The sequence below is a fragment of the Yarrowia lipolytica genome, chromosome 1B (assembly GCF_001761485.1).
Source record: "Yarrowia lipolytica chromosome 1B, complete sequence".
In the NCBI taxonomy this organism is placed as follows: domain Eukaryota; kingdom Fungi; phylum Ascomycota; class Dipodascomycetes; order Dipodascales; genus Yarrowia; species Yarrowia lipolytica.
In genome coordinates, this window is record NC_090771.1 from 83,778 (window position 1) to 106,458 (window position 22,681).

Consider the following 22,681-nt stretch of genomic DNA (forward strand, 5'->3'; position numbering starts at 1 on the left):
TCCGTTGAGTTCTTTGTATGCGGGCTAATGGTATTCTTGTGGCCATTTTCCGCAGCCATTTGTTGTGTATTGGTCATGGGACTTTGGGGACTTGGAAATGCCTATAGAGGTGTTCTGGAGCAGGTTGCAAAACTTGCAAGAGTTTCAGGTCACTTTGGTAACTCGTGGAAGGAGCTTCTGTCTATTTCCAGATCCATTCCGACCTGCCCTGATTTTCTGGGAAATTATTTTGGGTTAATTTAAATTTGAATAATTCGTGCTAAAATGGACGAAATTCCAGAGCCCGAATTATCACCGTCTCCAATCCCGAGAGATCCGTCAAAGATTCATATCGCCACTATTTATAGGACCCATTTATAAATTTGACTGTAGCTATTTTCTGTGAATTTCTTGCTATTATTTTCTGATTTATTGCTCTCTTTTATTTACCCTTTATTATTGGAAATTATTTAAAACCTATTATTTCTTACCCAATAAATTCCCAAGAAGTCACCAATAATTATCGCTCCTCTCCAAAGTGGAGACAAAGTGGAGCACCAGTTTTTTCTGCTTGTTGGTGGCACTTCAACGGCGTCCGGATTCAGACACAATCAGCTGAAATGTAACGTCGATAAATAATGCGATTGTGCCCCACCACTAGCCGCAAGTGGACAGCGATGGAAATGGAAGAGTTGTGGAAGACGTGGAAGACGTGAAAGATTCGGGTGCCATTTATGATTGTGGTTTTGTCTCAATATGTGTCTGTACCGACGTTTGCTCCGTGGAACCATGTCTTAATCATGTCTTAGTCATACAGAAGGGGCCTAATCTAGGCGTCTGAACGTCTCAGAACGCGTATGAGATGCAGATCCTCAGATTCAGATTGATCAGATCCGTTTGAAAAAGGTTATGACTTGATCTGAAAACATTTGCTATGTTTCTCTGGGTGAAATATGATAATGCAATCTGTTAGTGATAGAATGCAGATGGAAAGATGAAGGTCGTATTCTTTGAGTCTCTAGGGATCTCTTGAATACTGTCTCATTTTCTCCCGTGTTTTACAGCTTTTTGGGCGACAAATCAAGGGACAGTGGCCTATGCAATCAGTTGTCAAATCACAAAGGGGTTTCGGTCTATATGAGAACAGTCTTTATTAAACAAATTAGGAGAGTGATAATGGACTTGATGAGTTCTTCCCGCGTCTATGTCATTCTCTCCAAATCTTTCGTTATAGTCAGAGGAGGCGTTGGGCAGGTTATGAGCGTCACATTGATTGGATTACGAGTGCCGCTTTCATGGGTCACGCGGACAACCTATGAGTGTCACGTGGATATCTTATGCGTGTCACTCGGATATCTTATGAGTCATATTCAGACCATACAGATCTTTTTTCAGACCTCGACAAGCAAAACACATTGCTCAGAAATCATACACTTCTGCCAAAGACAGACCTCATTCGAATCAAGTGACTTATTTCGATGGCTAAGAGGATATATTTGTGTCACATTGAGCGCACATAGCTTGAAAAAGAGCAGCAGCAATCAACGTGAGTATCTGAATGTCCAGGTATCAGATCTTAAAAATTATCCAAAACATTGCTGGCTTTGCTTGGAGGGGAGGGGGATTTGAAACCTCGGAGCCAGATGTACAGTCTGTTCGTATGATCTTTTAATCACGTGAATGTTTGGTCATGTGATTTTTGGACACGTGATTGTTTCTGTAGCGTTTCTGACTAAAGGAAGACTATGTAGTTTCAAGTTCAACAGATTTTAACAACATTTAATAGTGTTTTATTGAACTGTTACATATCCCATCTAAAGACATAACCAATTACTAACTGTATTCAAGTAGCATTTCTCATTCTGAATCGCCATGATTAATCATCAATCTCTGAAAGTGTTGAAACGGATAATATACAGCCCTCCTGGCTCTGGCGGTCCAGAGTCCCCAAATACTAATCGGCTACCTTACCTAAGCATTTGTTTAATTAGTTGAACTCTCAATAAGGTTGAACTACCTCACTCAGGTCGCGACAAAATGAACGCCATACCCAACACTCTCGCCGAGTACGAACGAACATGGCTCATGTGCCCCCCGACATGAACAATGTTGTCACTACAAAGTCAATGTACGGCCCGACACTCGCCATGTAATGTCCGCTACATGGTCCATGTCGCCCTCCACAAGACCCATGTCACATCCACGCCCACCACACATACCCACTGCATACCCACGCTACAGTCACATTCCTACTGTACCTGCCCCGCTTGTTCTAGCGGATTAAATGGTGTAACGAGATAGCTACTATCCGATATTATTCTTCGGGTTTAGGGCTGTTATTAACTGCTGGGTTAGTGTCGTTCTAACAGCACCAATATATGCCATTTACGGTGAAACAGCACGTAGGCTATATTTGGAGTGCGGACCTGATTCTCGTAGTCGTGTGTGGATATATCGGGCTATTTTTTGTATTTCTTTGATTTTTGTTGAATTTTTTTATGACTATTGATTGAATGGCAATTTGGCTGAAACCCCGGACAAAAAATACCGTTTTCAAAACCTCACAACTGGAAGAATAAAAAGGTCGTAACTATCGTGGAATATGGTCTCTTTGCTTCAGATCCGGATCTACGTATTCTTTTACCACCGGCACCTCCACCTCTCGCCTCTATACTCCTCCAGATCTCGAAACACGCTTGAGAACGTATTGCGGCGTAAAATTCCCGTAATTCGCCTTAAAAACACGGTAAATGATAAGCCAGTAACGGACAATTATGACCCGGTGGCCATTAGTCCCACTGATAAGCCCACAGAACGTATTCAGTTGTTAGTGGGGCTGTTAGTGGAGCTAGCGGGAGATGATAATAGAGATGAGGTTGGGTGGTAGAGTCACGTGCAAGACCGAAATGTGACGGATAAAATCACATCAAATGAAAAATAATGACAGTCTTGACACCGGTTTAATTTTTATGTTTTTTGCATTACTTTTTCCCGCGTTTATTGACGTATTTAATGACGCCATGTTTGGCTATTTGTGTATATCGCACTATTATTGGGCTGAATCAGCTATTATTACGCAATAGCGACTATCAAACAAGTGGAACAGATGCCGGGATCCGATCTATAGATGGAAATTATGGGCTGAGAGCGACATCGTTTTTGTTACCAGTTCTGACTAATTGTTATGATTTCTTTCACGAATTAAAATCAAATATGAAAAACCTGCTTTATTTTTTATATATTTATTTTTTATTTATTTTTATTTTGTACTTATTTTTTTTAGTTTTGGAAATTCTGGAAAATTCAGAATCGAGCGGAAAGTCGCCCACAAAAAAGTTGCAAACTTCTCCCATTTTCCACAATCGTTTCCAACCTCTCCTCAGCCTCCCTGGAGACTCCACCATTTCCTGCGTTGCTCCACTAATACGACGCTGCAAGTGCAGTGTGACATGGCTGGGAAGTGGCATAAATGACACAAGCAGGAAACGGCAAAATTGGCACGGTTCCTGTTCCTCGCAGCATGTGAATAATCTTTAATTTGGAGGCGTCCGATTTTTCTGGACGTCTTGGATTTCTAGCATTTTCGGGGTGTTTCGACCCTCTAAAAATGGGGGGAAAATCACCCCAATAAATATGTCCTCAGCACCACAAATAAAAAATCAGATAATTCCTGGACCCTCGCACAGCACCCTGCTTCCCTCTCTGCTGCGCTTGGTGTCGATCTCTCCCTTTGATTTTGTGTATTTTTATTTTATCTTTTCGCTTTGTCTTTTTTTTAAGCTCTCGCCTTGTTAGTGGGCTGCAAAAAGTCGAGTGTAAATAACGAATATGACAAAGAAAACAATCCGCAAAAATATCCGAGGCATGCGGACGGGTCCGAGGCAGCCACAGCCATTTTTTGTGTCTATTGCCCGATTGCCTGGGATTTGCCCCGATTCAAACAAGTCGTCGTATCTGCGATTTACGTGGGATTTACGTTGCATTTTTTTTTTAAGAATTTTAGACGGACGAAAATCTGTCAATCTCCTTGAAGGGCGAATTCTGGCGCCGTCGATCACTCGGATACTGCCGGAGTACTCTCTGCAAGCACTTTAACCAGCCTGCATGCCACATGAGACATGATAAGCGGACTTTTGGGATGCACACTAGCAAATGATGGACCCGAGTGGAAAGAGTCGGGTGAATTAGGGGCTGGAGAGAAGCTTGAAATGGAGCTGGATCATCAAAATCTCTATCCTAATTTCCCCTCCTAACCCTCCTTCATCGGTCCTTAGCCGTTGGCAAGATTCTCCCTAACCCCCGCCAAAAAAACAACGTGAAAACCCTAACCCTTAACCCCAGCCCTAACCTCTACAATAGCCCACACAAACCCGTTCTGTCTCACGACAACATGACGTACTTACACTATTGTGGCACGTCGATCTGTGAATACGACGCACTAACATTAAATTATACGACCAGGGGCAAAACAACCCGGAAAAAACCAGCAAAAATCAAAACAATTCTTTTGCCGCCCACCTAGACAATTTCCGTATTTTCCCGCCTTTATTACCTAGTCCCTTTTCTCCCCGCCACCGCTATCACATGGCCCCACTTCCCCACCCTCTTTCACATTCCCGGCATGATTAACGTGGTGGGGCAAACGAGATTATTTCAGACATCTGCATGATGAAACTTTAGATTTGGATTTTCGGACACATTTAGTTTTATCAAAACGTTTTCGAAACGCCCTGAAAATTTTTCGGTAATCCTGCCATTACGTATATCTGATCAAAATTACGAGATAAATCCATTGCTTCCCTCAATTCCAACGTGTTTTTATCACGTGTTGATATGTGACCACTTTGAAATTTAAGCTTAGACGTCTTAATATAAACTTAGACTTTCCGGAAATCAAACCGGTAATATGGGATTTTTTATGTTGGACAAAACGGCGGTGAAACGACGCCAAAACAAAGTGATCCCAATAGGAGAGACTCTCTGACGAGCTCATCTGTCTCAGTCGAACAAGGAATGACAGCTCGGTGCTCGGTGGGGCCGCCACATTGATTCTGTGACTTTGACAGCCGTAATGTGCTCCAAGATGCCGGTCAAGACGTCATCTGAGCCGTCCCTAGACGTCTTGATCTATCAGTTGATTTGGCTTGTGTCGGGGTATTTATTTTTAATTTGGGGATTTTTATTTTGGGATTTTTGGGATTTTTGTTTTCTGTCATTTTTATTGTCTTTTTTGTTGCAATTTTTTTTGCTGTCATTTTTATTGTCCTTTTCTTTTGTGTAATTTTTCTTGTCCTCTTTCTCCACCAACGGTCCCCCCTCAGTAACGTCGTTTGTTGCTCCGTGCCGTTTGGGAACCAAGAATATTTTTACACAAACGCGGTGCCCCGCTGGATGGAACCATTTTGCTACCCCACACGTCTTATCGTGGAACCTGTCTCACTCTATTGGCGTGATCGTATCGGGAGAAGTGGATTTCTCTTTTGGGCAGGGTTGGGGTTGGTATAGGGTTAGGGGTTTTCGCCCTAAATGGGTCAGGGGTTAGGGTTACCCTCAGCGAGGTCCCACAGCCTAGGGCTCCGTCCTGGCTGCTTAACCCAACAAGGTAATTGTGAAGGGTTAGGGTCTGCCCAATCGGAATAGGGGTAACGTTAACTCTATGCATGTGTCATTTTCTAAGACATTTAGCGAGCTTTCATAATGTCTCAAACAGGTAATGGCTGGAAATATTTGGTTGGAAAAAATCGTAAAATTGAGGCGAAATCCATCTCTTTCTCGTCGAGTCCTTATTTCTAGCCATTTTGTGTTTCTGGGCACGCAGGAAATTATCTGTCTCAGCGCTAAGCTGAATGCCTTGACACCTTTTGCTACTGAGGGGAAATGACCGGTGAGTCGGTGGTGTAGGTTCCCAACGGGGGGGGCTGTGGAGGGGTTATTTGGTAGTCTATCTTCGAGATGGCATTTTTGTTGGATGTTTTCTGTAATTTCCGAGTAAAAATGCTTATGTAATTCCCAGAAAATACCCTGATGACCCCATTGCGTGCCAATGCAAGGCGGATGAGCAATGGAAGATGAACTTCGTTCCAACCCTTCCACGTGACATCAAAAATGCAGGGACTCCAGGGTCGTTGTCAGGGAGTTGGCAGGGGGGTCTATGTGAGACACGGAAACGCGTTCTGACGTCGCCATCAAGCTGCTAGAAGTGGCTAGAAGCGTTCAAATTGTTCTTTGAAATGTGAAAGAATGCAACGGAGATCTCTTTGGCCGGATTCGACGCGTTTTAACGGAATTGGAATCTCCTACCAAATCGACGCATTTTTTTCACTTGAAACAACCCGTATAAACCCACAAATAAAGGAGATTCCCGGGTGAGACATTTTTCATCCGGTCGAGACGAGCTCCACGCACATCGAACACTTTTTTCTACCAGTAGATGTGTTGACTTCATAAATAGCCAGATACGAAAATCTCCGATTTCTGGACCAACTCTGTTGTGTCTCAGAATGCAGCAGAAAGACTTTGGGCAAGTTTCAGGATGCTGCACAGACCGCGGCATAGGATTTCAGAGACATTCTCGTCGAAGGCGGGGCATGACAGAGGTCGTGTTGTGCCCACCACATGGACCATGCGACATGACCGGTGTCATGCCGTCCCCACCACAGACACGATGTCACCCCCACCACAAAACCACTGTTGCGGGTTACGAGGGCCATGTCACTTCCCCTCCACCAGAAATCATGTCAATCTCGGTCTCCCCTCCTCTTCGTATAACCCTCGTAGGTATGAATTATACCGTTAGCGTGTTTTAAACGTGGAGAACACGTTTTGTGCTGTATTTCCACGTTCTAAAATTAGTCAAAAGCTTGAATGGGTGTAAACGGGCCATCGCTTTTATACGGTTTCCCACGGAGCGCGGTCTGAGACAGAGGGCTCGAGTTGCTAAGCGTGGTTGCCGATTGCTTTAGTAAGGGTTTGGCGCTGCTTTTGGGTCAGCCCACTGAGTAACGTTGGGAGTTGCTTATATAATCTGGGTTAGGGTACGCACGAACCAATCAAGGCACACAGAATAACTTTGATATATCCCACACCAGCATCAGCACACACAACATCTCAACACACAATGTCGTCTTCTCTGTACCGAGTGCTGCGAAACGCCTGGGAGGTCGGCCCGCGATCTTACTGGAAGCAGCTCAACTCCATTGGAGATACCAAGTCTGGACGATTGGTCGGAACTGACGTGAGTACATAAACCGAGTGACGCAAGTCCGAAAGTGACCAAAGTCACGAAGCGGTTCGAGGAGACGAGAAGGACATGTTTACAGGAGCGCTATGAGTTTGGTGGATCGGTGACATTGCTTTTATGGTGACCTGACACTGTCCATGTCTGGGGTTTACCAACCCATGTCGTGAGAGCGATGGCATGACCTGTGTGAGGCACGACTTGACCAGGGTCTTGAGAAACTGGGATATATTTCCCATTTCCCTAGTTTTGCATGTCGTGTCTGACACGACTTGTGTCATTCATTACACAGCACGACTTGGTTCATGTCATATGTTTGCTTCATCACGACAGGGCCAATGTGGTACTCAGAACCTACGGTATCAGCCACGACAGAAGCTCTGTGTCCATTACACGGCCTTGGTGGTCCCATTACACGGTCTTTGTGACATACAACCCATGTAACTCCCCACCACATGACTCCCCCACCCAGCTACTAACCCAGATTTACGGAAACAAGTTCTACGAGACCGATCACCAGGACGAAATCCATCTCCGAACCCGATACGTCGAGTACAAGGAAAAGGACTACGACATGTCCCAGGTCGAGCCCGGATGGCATTTCTGGCTCGGATACGGTGTCGACACCGCTCCTTGCAACACCCCCAAGGAGAAGCTCCCCATCCGAGCTTACCCCTACAAGTTCCAGCCCAACTACACTGGTACTCCCGGCGCCTTTGTCACTTACAACACTCTCAAGCCCAAGATCAGCGCTTGGGAGCCCGTTACCAAGCAGCGATCCTAGATGCATATCATTAAATCATAACATTGGAGAATTTCGTACTTGTAGTCGACATGGAATGTAGTCACCACGCGGACGTGTAATGACACGACATGGGGAATGTTGTGGTACCACACTCATTGTGTCGGCCCCACAGAGTTCATGTTGAGGTATTGTGGTACCTACCACAGATGGCGTGTAATTGTAGCCTTGATCTTCCATCTTCCATCTTCCATCTTGTCGACAAGCCCCCAAAGACTGTGATCTAGAGTCACGTGACGTTGGCTAAAAAATATCTGATTATGGTTGAGTGATGATGACAACATTTAGGTTGTGGTGTTTAGTAAGATCAAAACAGGGTCATATTGAGCGCGCATTCAGTCACGTGAGTGATGTTCATGATGTTGTGCCCACCACAGCCTTTCGAGTTGCGGGTGGATAAGGGTCATGTCGTGGTGTGCTTTTGATGTAAGGGCACGACCTGGGTGATGTAATGGCACGGCCTGGGTCAATTAACAGGCGCGAAAATATGTGTCATGGCTCAAGAAACTCCCCACAGTCTTTTTTAGTAATCTAGAATCAGGCATTTTAGACGTGCATGTTTGTATCCCCCTCACAATTAGTTAATTCTAGTTAAATGAGGATATCCGTCAAAAAAAAAAAAAAAAAAAAAAAAAAAAAACACCGAAAAAAGGGTATCTCTTTCAGCACTACGGAGATTGCAATTTCGTTGTCATTGCCGGATTCTCCAGGTCGTCGGCTCTCCATTCATATGTGTTCCAAAAATCTACAAGTAGTTCAAAGTCTACAAGAACAATCCCCACTTGTATGACATAAACCGAACATGTATAGGGAGTTTGGTGGAGAGATTGGAAGAGCATAAATGAGGGGATTATTGCATTTTCAAAAATTCCATATCGATCAGAATGATCTGAAGAATAAGACACAATTGTCAGATTTCTATTCTGGTATTTTTCCGTCACTCCCGAGAAGTTCTCGATTCTCAACACATCCATCGTATCTAAGAACGGATATGATGATCATTAGCGGGTATCCAGCATGTCTAAGACATGATTTGTTCCCATCTCATTTCGCACAACGTCTGTTTTTCCCAGAATCTTTGCTTTCCAAATTTTTATGATTTTTTTTTGAGATTTTCCACAAGATCAATCGTTTCTTCTTCCAAAAAAATCGCACGGCCCTGCAAGCGCCCCAAACAAGTCATCAACTGCTGCGGACTGACCATCCTTTGGCAGCAAAAATCAGCTCATTGAAAAATTGTGACGCTGAGACTTTCAGTACAGCTCTTTGTCGCCGTGCCTTTCGACAGCCGTTGAAAAAGAAAAAGAGGGTTTGAGGTTGTGGGGTCGGAGTCACTTGAGTCAATGAGAGAGATGGAGAAGCGACATTCTGGCCGACTTGTCGAGCCCCTTCTCCCTCCTTTTTTCTTGCTTAATAAGCCCCGTCTAATAGGTCATCTTAGTAATCATTTTTCCGGGGTCCAAACCAGTCGCAGAGACGTAGAAATAAGTACAGCCGGTCACCCACAGCCCTCATTTACCTCTGGTAAACTCCTCCCCAACTCTCGTCTTCCCCACAGTCTATTGTTTATTTCACTTTGATCACCAATGCGTAGAGTTTGAAGTGCGTTCCGACAACCCCAGAACGGGCCGTCCCCAAAGAAAGAGATACCATTGGATGCGCAGCGACGATAAAAATCTACTGGTACAGCCTGAAAATTTATGGAACCACTATTCGCCGAGTTGGAGCCTGATTAGTCAGACACATCTGACCGGCCCCACCTCTCACCCGGCCAAAAAAGACTAATACCAACGCTATTTCGGCTTGGATCCGCGCTGGAGAAACGTCCACTACCGCCTGACATCCGCCAGAAGCAGTAATGCGCCACATAGTGCTTGCCCAGACTCTACATGTTTCCCCTCAACGGTCCCCCCACCACCGTAGACTACCCCCACCCATGTGCATATCTGTTGGAAGCTCAGAGGCGAGGGGAGCGCACTGAACTAACTTTCCCAGCACTTCGATGGATATTGGCAGCGCTAAGACGATTTCAAGATCTCTTCCCCCAAAAAAAAACAATTGATTTTGACCGCAAGTGTATTAGAAATGGTGTGATTTGCTCCAACGAACCGGTAACGGATTGAAACCACCCACATGTAGCTCTGCCTTCCACTTCCCCGCTATCACTCCGAAGCTAGCTATTTTAAAAGCAGCTAGCAACAGCGGCAAATTAAGGTGTTCGTCTAACAGAAGGTTTCGTCTAATTTTTCTTGGAAGGTCGGACAAAGAAAGGTTATTTTAAACAAAGAAAGTGCTTAGTGTGACGTCATGTTCGGTAGGGTAATCTGAATAATAGTGAGTAATGCGAATAATTTGGGAAAATTCGGAAAATTCGGAAAATTCGGAAAGAGCTTTCGGAAAGAGTCAAAGAGTGCCAAAAAAGTGCCAAAAAATGCCTGCCAAATGATGATAATCTCATAAAAGGACAGAGACAGGTCAAACTGCAGGTCACCATGGTGGAATAGATGTTAGGGGGGTTCTGAGAGTAGATAGATGGTCACGTGGGTGGAGAGAGGTGTGAGGTGAGTTTTACCTCATTTATCGAGTTTGAATAGTTGTAATTCGGGTTCTGTATTATAGTTTTTGGGTAGTATCGTTGAGTACCGTTTTTCAACCCAAGTAATTCGTCAACTAAGCAGTTGTAGATTACATGATGAGAAGTGTCGCAAACTCGAAGTTTTTGTATTGCACATGAGGTTTTTGTAGCTCCATCATGATCTCCTGACTTGGGGCTGCAGAATTGTATAGGTAATGGGGCTCAATTCTTCCAGAATGACCAATTATAAATCATTTCTAAGAACCATGTTAACTAGGCTTCTTACACAATGATAACAGTGCCATTGATAATTCACACCTATAACGAAGAGATTGGAGAATGAGAAATTAATTAATAGAGATAATTTTAGACTCAAATTGAAACAACATGATCTTCATTTTTCTCATTATCATGTGTATTGATTGATATTTTATGATAATTTCTGGACATCGAACTTGCGTCTCGGTTTTGTTAAACTACACAATAGTTGGGTTAGACAAGTATTGTTGAGCATGCCTGAGATCATAAATCGGCGAGTGCAATACAGCAATTTTGAAGACTATTTCGTGCTCAGGGTGGTTCACTTATTCACCAGCCGGATAATGAATTTTATTGGTCCATTTTTCATAGAACTAAGTCACATCTCCACGGTTACTGTGTGTATCAAGAAAAGAATTTATTGAGAAAGATAGAGAGGGTTCGATAAATGGAGCGAAACGGGTCATGATATGGAATTGTAGCAGGAATAAAAACTTCATCTCTTCAGGATAATCTCTTCAGAATCACTATATTCACTTCTAAACCCCAACATCATCGAATTACTTGAAATATAATTGGGATTTAGTTGAAACACATTTCCGCAGGGAGTTTTTCGGTGCTCAAAGGGTATGAGAGATAGAATATACTAAAAAATGTTTTGAATATGACTCTATAATCAAATTCATGTCGAAATACGCCCCTCCAATACATTTAATTATGAAATATTTGCATTTATTCCCTATTTTATCCATTACTTGAAAAAACTTCACAACTCAACCATCTCGAATTCCATCAAAAACGACCGAATCAATCTAAAATAACAAATAACATGTCACCAATCTCTCCCAGGAACCTCCCTCCACCCTCTTGTCCCAGGCCCACGTGTATCCATGCACTAGCTACACCTCTTCCGACATCCGTCCTATCTTCCAATAGGAAGTCGAGATTTGGGATCCAAAAACATGCCGAAGATCCCGTCCTAACCTCTGCATCAGGTTAATAGCATTGCCTTTCTTTCCAAAGCTAGCGCGTATGTCTAATCTAACATAATTGGACGATTTAGACACCGTAGTGTACAGCAGTGCACAGCACGATAATGCACACACATGTAAGACAGGTAAACACAGAAGGAAGCGACTTGTGTGGAGGAGATGACTCTTTGCTTGGTATATAAATGTTCTAAATAGATTACATGATAATTTATAAGCTGTTGCGATTGCTGTATTACGTAATTTCCTTTATATCTATTTTCTCAGCAAACAATTCTCATAATTCCCATCTTTTCGCGACGTTTTCATTTAAATTCTGATTACCGCGCTAGATGCATCTAATGGTAGCCTGAAATTTGATCTATACGGTGAGCAACTCGGGGTATTTCTCATGCCGCTAAAATCAGAAACTAGTTGAGATATTAGTGGAGGAATTAGTTGCATAACTAGCTTGGTGCGATTTTCAGGTCTTAGATTGAACTCGAAAGGAACAAGGAGTTGATCAGATGATGAAAACTTGATTGGAAAGTCTCTATTTCAAGTATTTCATGTGATCCAATATCTTTTCGTCGCTCTAGGAGGGTTTTTTTTTGTATCGTCACAACTGGGTTTTTCCCGAGGATCTGTAATCTTCAAATACAGTGTCTTCGGAGCGCTAATGCCGACTAAAATAGATAGCTGGGCGTCTACATTAGTTGCTTACGGAGTTGGCGGAGGTTTTAAACTGGTGGCTTCTGTGTTATCTACTCGGATATCACCTCTACTAGGTGAAGTCAATTGTGAGTTTAAACGAGTGGAAAATGGAGATGGAACAGGGAATAAAAAAACGAGGGAACATTGGAATGATGACTAATTGAGATTCAAAGTTTTTCACGTGAGTATCTATGATTTGAGCTACTGAAGGCGGGATTGGGGCTGTTCTTCCATTTATTCAAATACAGATTCAGCGTATCATGCCACAATACCATCAATAAAAGGTCAAATGAGCAATTCAAGACGCCAATCTTACTTATTTAATTTATCTAATAATTTTGGTACCAAATTAATTACATAAATGATGTTCCATCAACATCTAAGCTCCTTCCAATCTATGTCAATTAGTTGTCTAACAAATGTCTATTTAATTAAATGTAACTAGTTCAGGAGTTGTTGGGATTGATACTCGATGACTTACACTGAATGAGGAGATTAAAAAAGCCATTAAAAGACCACTTATCGGTATAGCAAGTGCCTCATCAATATTTAACGTCTACCCAGACCGACAAAACATGGCCTATTTTTCTTTTTTTCCAAAAAATGTTCGAACGAGCATTGCTAAAAATCGTCCTTTTTTTGACGGAAGTTTGCCAATGAACGTAGGTCACAAGACTGCCACCAATGGGTGTGTTGCAGGTTTTCGTCTTCATCCCCTGAATTGGGTGAGCTGTGGTAAATGCAATATTACTTAAGCTGAATATATTGTCAAGTAATTTACCGAGTACAACTTAATAAGCTAACTAAACAGTAACTAAAACCCCACTAAAACCCCACTAAACACATATACATTAACTAAAACTCAACTAAACACATATATTAACACTAAAATAAAAATTAAAAAGATTACCGGTGTTGAAACGTCCTGGAATGAACTCGGTGACTAGAACGAACCCGTTGTTCTCGTTCTCATTGATGAAAACCCACTGCTAACGCTTCAACTAGCTTGACGCTCGTTTCTACGCTCGTTTACGCTCGTTCAGCCCTTTGGAGCAGCCTTTCCCGCCTCCCAAGCCTCATCCGGCTGATAACTTGGAGGAGCAGCATAGTTATTACTACTTCCAGCTCCTGGGTAACTGCTCTGAGGTTGCTGGAGATTTTTCAAGGCGGGATGACCGTCGGGTTGCGGTCGGTTCATCCCCTGGTCCTGTTGCATAGCCTTGAGCGACTCTTCATTCACGCCCTTGCTCCAGTTGCAAATGGTGCACTTGATTTCGTTAGACCAGTGGATGGGAATGATGGGCACAAAACAGAGCGTGATGAATTCCCGGCGTTTGCGCGCCTCGCACGACATGTTGTGGCAGTTGGGGCAGTAGTATCGCTCGGATTCATGGCCTTTCCAGGGGTGGCCAAAGTTTTGGGCTGGGTTAGTAAGCAAAAAGAATATGAGCGAGAGGAACGCAGTGAATCTGAGCGTTGGAAAGTCACAACACGACAACTAATGAGTGAGCAAAAAAGAGCAAAGTGAACACAATGCCCCAAAAACCAACGCGAATCCTCCCCAATTGAGTGGAGTGCAGTCTGACACCATTACGAGTCGGTAGCCTTGGTCACGTGACAATTAGTCGGTCCAAGCCTGGCGGGCAGTTCTGAAGACGATTCTGGCTAGAATGAACCAGCTGGAGATTGGAGACTGGAGTCATAGGAGTCACAGGTCGTGTCAGTCGTCACTCAGTGGTTTTCTGGGCATTTTGCAGTCACTGACTTGAGAACAATCTGAACAACTTCCGACCTTCCGACCTTCCGACCTTCTGACCTTCTGAACTCGGGAAATTAACAAACAAAGCCTGAATGCAAAATCTCCGCTGCGCCCAGATGTGGCAGACTAACTGTTTGGAGCAAAACAAACCAAAACTACCTCTGCACCTCCGTCAATTTCACAAAGATGGGCTAGCCGCCCAAATGCAAATGTCACAACCTTCGCCAGACACTAGTCCCGCACCAACGTCACCAAATAGATCACGTGACACGTCAGACCCTATCCGAGCACTGCCCAGCAGCAATGTCAAATGTGTCAGCGAACATGTCAACCAAGGTGTCAATGAGACCGTCAAATGCCGAGTCTGTCAAACGCCGACCAGCGCCCGATTGGGTCTATGCACATGTGTGTCAGCTGCAAGGTGGCACCGCACACGTGATAGTATGACTAAACGGAGAAGAGTTAAGTGGAGAGACGGTCTGATGAATAGAGCACAGCCACAACTCCGCCACAACTCCGCACAACTCAACCACAAACTCAACCACAACTTGACTCGTCAGTGGCGGGTCGGCACGAATCGAAACGGGCATGTCACGTGATACCAACTGGGATCCAGGTCTGGGTCCTGTGGCACCCAAACTGAGGGTTCAGGTATGGGGTCATGTGACACTGATTCAGTTCACCGCCCTGATTCAGTTTATCCAGCTCACCGCCACTCCACCTGTCTCAAATGTTACTCAGCGTGGGGGCACCGGTTTGAGAAGTTGTCTCAAGTAGCCAGAAGTAGTCTGAATTCTGGCCTTACTTGGGCCCCTGATGTGCTACTGGAACTGATCAAACAGCACCACAGCAGAGCTCAGGTCGGTCCAGTTTGCTGCGAGTGTCTCAAAATCACCAGTCTGGTTTGGTGCAACTCCAGAATCGTCGTCATCCCCGTGACACAGCTGGTGTAGTGACCACATTGTCCGTGAGATGATCACCACATTACTCAGGACGTCACTACACGTTCATGTCGTCACGACCACATTTCCCATGTAGTCACCACACCGACATGGCACCATCCCCTCACCTCATCCCTCCATCGCACTGCTACCTCAGAACGGAAACTCGCTTGGCTTGCTGCCATCGCTCGCACACTCACAGCCAAAAGTAAAAGGAATAAACAAAAACATCACCAATATCGTCTCAAGTGATGGTGCTGAAGAATGGAGCAACTCCTTATGACATACGAGCTATATGCACTACACTGCCTCCCGGCGGCGCATGTATACTGCATGTACATGCATATAAGGTGCATATAGGAGCAAACCATACAGACCCATCGCCAGCGGACTCGGGGGTGAGGGGGGGAGTCACGTGATCGACTAGCTCCCCTGAGCGTGGACTGGTTGATCATGTGATCAGTCACATGACCAAAAAAGACTCCCTTCTACTCGCGGCGGTCCATTTGGTCTTTTGTTCGTTGTCTGGAATATCCCTCAGAGGATCGAACAAGAGTGGATTGAAACTCTATGGCATATATCTCCAGTCCTAGCGCCTCCAGAATTGGAAATAGCGGGCCGAATGGGGAATTTCGAATACTGTTAGATTCCTCGCTATTTGGGCTTCCCCACAATGCATTTTGTGTGATGCTGTGGTTTGATTTGGGCGTGAATCAACGGTTTTTGTAAAAAATCCTGAAAAATCTCATCTCAACATTATCCTGAAACTTGATCCAATTTCGGCAAACAAAGTGTCGGAATCGAGGCTCGGGGTGATTTGCCAAGGTTCAAGTGTCTCGACTAACTTCTGGAGCGCTTCTGGACGTCAATCTAGCTCTGGACGTCACGTGGAGGGGAGACTGATATACGGAAATACTGGTACGGCATTTAATACTAATACTAATACTAATATCAATATGCCGCAAGAGCCGTTTGGAAAAAGAAAGGAAGGTGGCGATTTGCGAGTGTTTTCTTGTTTTATAAAATGCACCCAAATCTCCCTTCTAGCAACAGTTGCAGACTCCTCCACCTGAGAGAGAGATTCTCAGAGAGTTGAAGTTGCCTGAAAGTTCTGAATGACGATCTTCGCGAAAATCGCAAAGAGCAATATATTGGAGTCGGTGCAAGAGTTCCGATCTGGCGAGTGTTACTGGTGGTGTTTCTGGGTCACGTGACACAGGGAAGGGCTGGGTGAGAAAACTGCATTGTTCAAATGTGATCAAAGGATGTGAACAAGCCGACTATGGTGGTTTCGATAGTGTTATTTTTGTTTTGGCGGAAAGAGAACTGGGGTTTTTGTGGTCGTTTTTCTCTTATGTTTGTGTTGTAGTAAAAGAGGTTATTTTTTTTTTTTTTTTTTTTTTTCGTGGCGATAAGATGCACGATTATGCACGGTTCATCTGATCTCAGGAGGAGGCAAAAGTTGGGATTTTTGGGGTCAAAATAATTTTCCCTTATTTTTATCCGAGTCACAGTAGGATGATTAAATATTTTTCCAAGTTATTCTGACTTCTCTTGATTTTTTCCTGGTTTCCCCTTTTTTTCATTTTTTCCCAATATTCCCAATTTTACCAATTTCTACATTATTTTTTATCTAAATTTCCAATTATCCAGATATCCAGATTATCCCATTTATTTACTAAGTACACTTACCTTATTTAAGTATATAGTCACCTCCCACTCTCCATAATCTCATCCTCTTATTCATCACTTTACTTCATACGATAATAATGCCACCACAGACGCACAGACGCACAGACGCACAGACGCACAAATACAAACACCTGGTTGGCAATGCCGCCTCTCCAGGTGACACAAACACAAACACTCAGTGATAACACAGATTCAATGTCAGAGATACGAGATACGATACCCCAGAAATCATGTGTCCAATACACTGTCAAACCAATTCCGTGTGACACACCTGATCAGCCGTCTTCAGGGTGTTTCTCCCTGATTCTCCTTATCTCCAGCAGGCCCCATGAGGCAGCTTGAGCAACGACAGGAACAAAGAGTTTGCCGGTCCAGCGAGATTCGCTGCCAGAATCTGTCATACATTACATGGAGCGGATCTTTTATCGGCTATGGCCTTTCTATTCCACACACCCCTGCTCACGACATGACCGGTAACTCTGTTACACACCGCTGATACGACATGACAAGTTACAGGTCTGTCATTGGAAATTACTCCTCGTTCGTTTCGGGCCACTTCAGGCTCGGCTCGAGTCTTCCAGGCTCGTTACGTTCGTTGGATGCTACAGACTCACTATAACTGGCAGACTCAAACAGAATCAATCGGCATGGTCGGATTCTCCATAGCCATGTCCTACCACCACAAGTCCAGTAGCTTCTTTAGAACGCTACTCCACTGGCTCCAGTGACACCACGTCACTTTAAGTTATTCCAGGTCTCTCCAGGTCTCTCCAGGTCTCTCCAGGTCTCTCCATGCCACACTCCAGAATTTCGCGGGCTCACTCCACATTGTCCGTGTTTAAAATTCACTGGCCCTCTCACTTCTCCTGTGACACCGCCAAGGATCGTTCACCCATGCTAGAACTAGTTTCGATGGATAGATACGAGAATATGGTCTGGTTCGTGGGTGATCTGTTGCTATGGCACTACTCCCTACTCCTGCTTCCGGAGATTCTGAAAGCGCTACGCAACTTGCCTTTGGGTCAAATTCAGTGGCTCTTCAGTCTCGCTTGCGTTAACCCGTCAGCTCGTCCATAGCTCGGTTCGACTCTCCTGCGTTTGGTGCCCGGTACTACTCATGTTACTACTCGTAGTAACCCTTTTTCATCTGCCTCTTGCTAAACCAATAATCATGCCCGCTAATCTCACGGCTACCACCTTCCTAACTGAGGATCCACCCTTTAAAACTCTGCTGAGAGCTGATATGAGTGAATTCTGCTTACCAAGGTTGCGCACTACATCGCCAGCAATGGCGCCTTGGGTGAAAGTCTGAAAATTAGATTGATTATTTCTCCACGCTACAACCTGACAATCTGCAGGAGTAATTGCAGCAGTTGTGATTCGGAAAACTCCTCTGATTCCTCCGAGGCTTCAATTTCGGAGACGTGTCTTTTCAGATACGGCCCTAGAAACGCCTCCACTTCAGGAGCGTCACTTTCGTTGGCCACTTTCCACGCTTTGAGAGCGACAGAGAGAGACAACGGTTCAGCACTGCTGACAATTGACTCTATGGCAATATTTTTCAGCTCCGGAATGTCGTAGAGCGCAGACATTTCCAGCAGAGACAGAGACAGCGATAAGCTCCAGGAGGTATTTTGGACGTTATTTCCGTAAAAGAAGGCGACGAGAATTTCCACACAGTCCTTCGGAAACGGTAGATGGAGTGTTTGGGTCTCCTTTTCAACCATCTCCGCAGACGAGACTGCTTTGAAAAAGGGCCAGAGGTTGGTGAGTAAGAACGAGTGCACGGGGAAGGAGTCGGAGTCGGAGTCGGAGTCGGAGTCGGAGCCGGAGTCGGAGCACGTGGGCGTGGTGGATGTGATGGTAAAATCGCAAGTTTTGTCTTTGAGCAACAACTTGAGTACCCTGGAGTACATTGCGGACGACTCGAGCTGGGCTGTGTATTTGACCACGCTGCAGGGATTCTGTCGGTCCAGTTTCATTTGAGATAACAGCTTGAGGGATTGGAATCGGGATCCATTGGAGTGTGGGGTCTGCGCCTTTACAAGGCTCTCTGAGGTTGGAAACAGCTCATAGTAGTTGTTAAAGATGCGAAGGCAGATCCGTTCGCTATCCATCTGGAAGGCTTCAATATCGTCGTGGGACTTGAGGGATGGGGTGTCCATTCCCCTCAAAATCAACCAGAGAACAGTGACATTGTCTGTGTGCCAGTCCTTGAGTAGTGGATTGATGAAATTGTCATGGAGACCGTTTGAGGGCGTGCTGTCTGGGAAGACAAGTCCATATCGATCTGAGATTTCATGGTAGTAGGGAAAAGTAATTGGGGGTATCATTGTGGGGGTGCTGACAAATGCAGATGGTGAGTATGAATGGGTTATATGGGGAGGGAGGGGGGTTTAGTGGGGACTAAGTAGAGTAGTGGCGCCTGAGCTGAACAAAGAAGGTGGAGTTGGTGGGGAATATAAAAGATGTCACGAGATGCACGAGATGAGAATGGAATGGAAGCACGTGAAGGGAGTGAAGCACGTAATAAACGTGAAGGGATGTGAGGACAGATTTTATCATGGGAATTCCATTCAACCAAGTTGGGCTAAAGGAGTCACTGGGCTCACAGAGCCGCATGTTTACTGCAGTATTAGTTGACTCGAGTTAGTTGGGATTTGTTGGGTGGAAAGGTCAGCTGGGTCTCTCTATTTGTGGGTGGAAAAATGGTAGAGACATATTACCGGTATTATTCGATTGCTGATGAATTTGTTATTAACAATTCAGAATCACGGGGCTCTGGCATCCTGGCACTCTCAGTATCACGTTCTGGGGGCGGATCAAGTTTGGGTCAGGTTTGGGGTAAGTACGGTTTGTTGACAGCTTTGTTGGAACTTAGTTATCGTCAGCAGACCGAGTCTATTATTGCAAACGGAAGGTGGAGAGAACGGATTACAAAGAAGAATACAGGAGGCAACAAATGGCGGGAAATCGCCAACCTGACAGTCGAATCACGTGCACTGTGTTTCTACGAGCATTTTGATATCCATATATATGTGGTTAGTGTGATTCTGGGCTTTTCTTGTGGGCAGTGTGCGTATTATGAGAAATATTACTACGACGAGCCGTTATGAGAGTTGGATAGTTGAATAGGTATCGTCACTTTGATTCCAATGGTGTAATAATATCCTTATATTGTAGGGCAAATATGTTGTGTTGTGTGTGCTGTTTTGAAGATGGTTCAAGAGCTCTCTCTATGTTGATTTGATTAGAAATATAGGGGAATTAATAGGTTCGTTAGATTTTTCTCGATTTTTCTCGATTTTCTCGATTTTTCTCGATTATTTTCGATTATTTCTTTCCAATGATACTATTTTTGTTGATTTTGTTGATTTTTTGTTGGAGAATATCCCCAAAAGGGATTACATAAGCCAGATCTGTGGGATAAGTGAAAGGAATTTCTATGAAGGAATTGACGATGAGTAATTATCGATATTTAATTATGGGGAGGTAATGAGATATACGAAATGGTTTTTAATGGTTTTTTTTAAATTTTTAATTTTTAATTTTTTTTTTTTTGTTTTTAATTTTTTTATGTTTTTTAAAATAATAATATAATAACATTTTTTTTGGTATTGTTCACCTAAGTATGTACAATTGCTCTAGTTAGTTTGTAAATTTAAGTACCTTGAAGATTCTGGTTCTGATGGGGGTTTTCTCTGACTTATGAGATCAATCGAATTAACTGTTTAATTCCACTAGAATAAATCCACCATACTCAACAGTATATACACCATTTGCCACCCTCCATGTCGACTCAGTTCAGTCGAAATACTCTCTGAATAGTACCATTCGACTCGCCCCATTTCTAGCTATGCAACGGTGTTGTTTTCAAGTAGATTGGACGAGTATCCATACAGTTATGAAAGAATACGGCAAAGAAACCGACAAAGAAAACCGTTACAAAGAAACCGTTTTAAAAAAACTTACAAAGAACCGTTACAAAAGATGCACACCGAGAACAAAAGAGGAAACCCGGTCACAAAAGAGGAAACTCGACATATCATTTTCTGACCCACGTGAACAAAAATGTGGGGTATATTTGGGCACATTTTGCGGGGTATAGCACAGTATGTACTTGTACTGTCTATGTGACATGTGGGGTAATGTGCATCATCTCCGCAGACCCTGCATACGAGTGTCGACTTGTGTTTGAATAAGACTAGTAAGTCGTTCTCATCGACAGCTGGCGTTATGGAAATTTTGTAATGGTTTTCATTAGAGAGAACAGAGATGGTGGTTTATTGGGACTCTGTTTTGGTCTTTTGATGTGCCATTTTCGTCAAAAAAGGACCATTTTGGGTTTAGATTTTTGGACCCACTTCTGTGCGTTTTGCGTCTCAAAATCTGGGTCCCTTTGGACCCACTTTTATGTGCGTTTTCTCTTGCGTTTTTTCGTCTCTTTGTGCGTTTTTCGTCTCTTGTGCATTTTTCATATCTTGTGCGTTTTTCGTCTTTAGATTTTTGCTTCTGTGTCGCCTGTGACTCGGGTCATTTTCCAGCCCGTCGTAGTCGCGCTCTTCCTCTTACTCATCACTGGGATTTATATTTGCGTGGTTGTCTCTGCTCTGGAGCGTTAGGCTCTCTGGTGGGTGTCCTTAGCCCAGCCGATCGATGGGTGGATTATAGACAAACTGACACCACCAATCTTTGGAACAGCACAGTATGGAACTGTGTTGAAGGTGTCATCTGACAACGGGTCTTTGTTCAGATTCGGTGGTAGCGATGAGATGACATGACATGACATGACATATGCAAAACCTCGGTGTTTAATGGGTTTTACAGCCTCCGATATGGGTGTGCCGATATTTTGCCCCTCTCTCTTAGATCACCAACATCTTTGTCGTCGTTAGTCGTCCGCGTCACGGTGCCGACCACGTCTCGGCCGGCCATTCCACAGCAGCTGGCCCTCGAAACAATCGCCGTACTTTTCGACAGACTGGGATGGCTCCAGGCCCTTGTCGCTGAAGTACTCTGACTGGTCACTCTGGCTCATGTTCGGGCTCCGTTTATGCAGGCGGTATGCCACTCAAGAAAGCGATGAAGACAGACATCGCGGAGGAACTTGGACGAGACTCATCCCTAACACGACTATCGGATCGGAATTGAATGCCGATATTCCGATTCGCGGTAGTGGATCTTTGCAATTGACTCTGTTCTGGATCGTGACATCAAGTCAGAGCTCGGATTTGAAGTGGAGTTTGAAGCAGACCTTTCTCCCCTGTCGGAATGACTGCCCTGGATCATGACTTGCACGTTGCCATAGTCTCGTCACGCGCACCGATCAAAAGTTGAATCATGTTAACCCCTCCTACGTCTTTAACTACACGCCAAGTCGCTGACATGCTCGTATTCGTGTTGCATATCGAGTCATGTATGTCTTCTTAGGTATCGATCTTCACAGTTGACATATGTTACACTCCAGAAATTGTCATGAATTCTGTCAATCACAAATTTCAACACCTGATGCAACGAACGGTTCGACCAAGTCTCATCACTTAATCTCTGATGGTCAACTGATTCAGTTCCCCATCCCAGCCTAGATATAGACTTGTGGTTGGATTACGCGCACAAAAATATTCCACGACAACAGAGATCACGATTGAGTCTTCCTGATACTTTTGTTGAAACCGAGTTCTTCACTACTTCCGGATCCACCACCGCCATAACCTCCACCCATCAACCACCATATCTCTGGTGAGGCTTTTGTGGTA

General features: G+C 44.2%; 7 protein-coding genes across 7 annotated transcripts; 5 read left to right on the top strand and 2 right to left on the bottom strand.

The window, feature by feature from the left end:
- Positions 1-2,085: 2,085 nt before the first annotated feature.
- Positions 2,086-2,488, top strand: YALI1_B00858g (uncharacterized protein; the record flags this gene model as incomplete). The annotated part of the gene is made up of 2 exons (XM_068281910.1): positions 2,086-2,233; positions 2,277-2,488. 2 exons carry the CDS (start codon positions 2,086-2,088, stop codon positions 2,486-2,488), a joined length of 360 nt encoding a protein of 119 aa, XP_068138011.1.
- Positions 2,489-7,096: 4,608 nt separating this feature from the next.
- Positions 7,097-8,000, top strand: YALI1_B00908g (uncharacterized protein; the record flags this gene model as incomplete). The annotated part of the gene is made up of 2 exons (XM_500359.2): positions 7,097-7,213; positions 7,701-8,000. The coding sequence occupies 2 exons, from the start codon at positions 7,097-7,099 to the stop codon at positions 7,998-8,000; spliced, it is 417 nt and encodes a 138-aa protein (XP_500359.1).
- Positions 8,001-13,572: 5,572 nt separating this feature from the next.
- On the bottom strand, positions 13,573-15,464 carry YALI1_B00977g (uncharacterized protein; the record flags this gene model as incomplete). The annotated part of the gene is made up of 2 exons (XM_068281911.1): positions 13,573-13,955; positions 15,434-15,464. 2 exons carry the CDS (start codon positions 15,462-15,464, stop codon positions 13,573-13,575), a joined length of 414 nt encoding a protein of 137 aa, XP_068138012.1.
- Positions 15,465-17,391: 1,927 nt separating this feature from the next.
- YALI1_B01011g (uncharacterized protein) lies at positions 17,392-17,653 on the top strand (the record flags this gene model as incomplete). The annotated part of the gene is made up of 2 exons (XM_068281912.1): positions 17,392-17,398; positions 17,442-17,653. 2 exons carry the CDS (start codon positions 17,392-17,394, stop codon positions 17,651-17,653), a joined length of 219 nt encoding a protein of 72 aa, XP_068138013.1.
- A 64-nt stretch (positions 17,654-17,717) lies between these two features.
- YALI1_B01014g (uncharacterized protein) lies at positions 17,718-18,237 on the top strand (the record flags this gene model as incomplete). Its single annotated transcript, XM_068281913.1, has 2 exons — positions 17,718-17,956; positions 18,003-18,237. The coding sequence occupies 2 exons, from the start codon at positions 17,718-17,720 to the stop codon at positions 18,235-18,237; spliced, it is 474 nt and encodes a 157-aa protein (XP_068138014.1).
- Positions 18,238-18,262: 25 nt separating this feature from the next.
- YALI1_B01030g (uncharacterized protein) lies at positions 18,263-19,258 on the bottom strand (the record flags this gene model as incomplete). The annotated part of the gene is made up of 1 exon (XM_500357.3): positions 18,263-19,258. The coding sequence occupies one exon, from the start codon at positions 19,256-19,258 to the stop codon at positions 18,263-18,265; it is 996 nt and encodes a 331-aa protein (XP_500357.3).
- Positions 19,259-22,265: 3,007 nt separating this feature from the next.
- Positions 22,266-22,668, top strand: YALI1_B01060g (uncharacterized protein; the record flags this gene model as incomplete). Its single annotated transcript, XM_068281914.1, has 3 exons — positions 22,266-22,345; positions 22,393-22,445; positions 22,493-22,668. 3 exons carry the CDS (start codon positions 22,266-22,268, stop codon positions 22,666-22,668), a joined length of 309 nt encoding a protein of 102 aa, XP_068138015.1.
- Between the last annotated feature and the right edge of the window lie 13 nt (positions 22,669-22,681).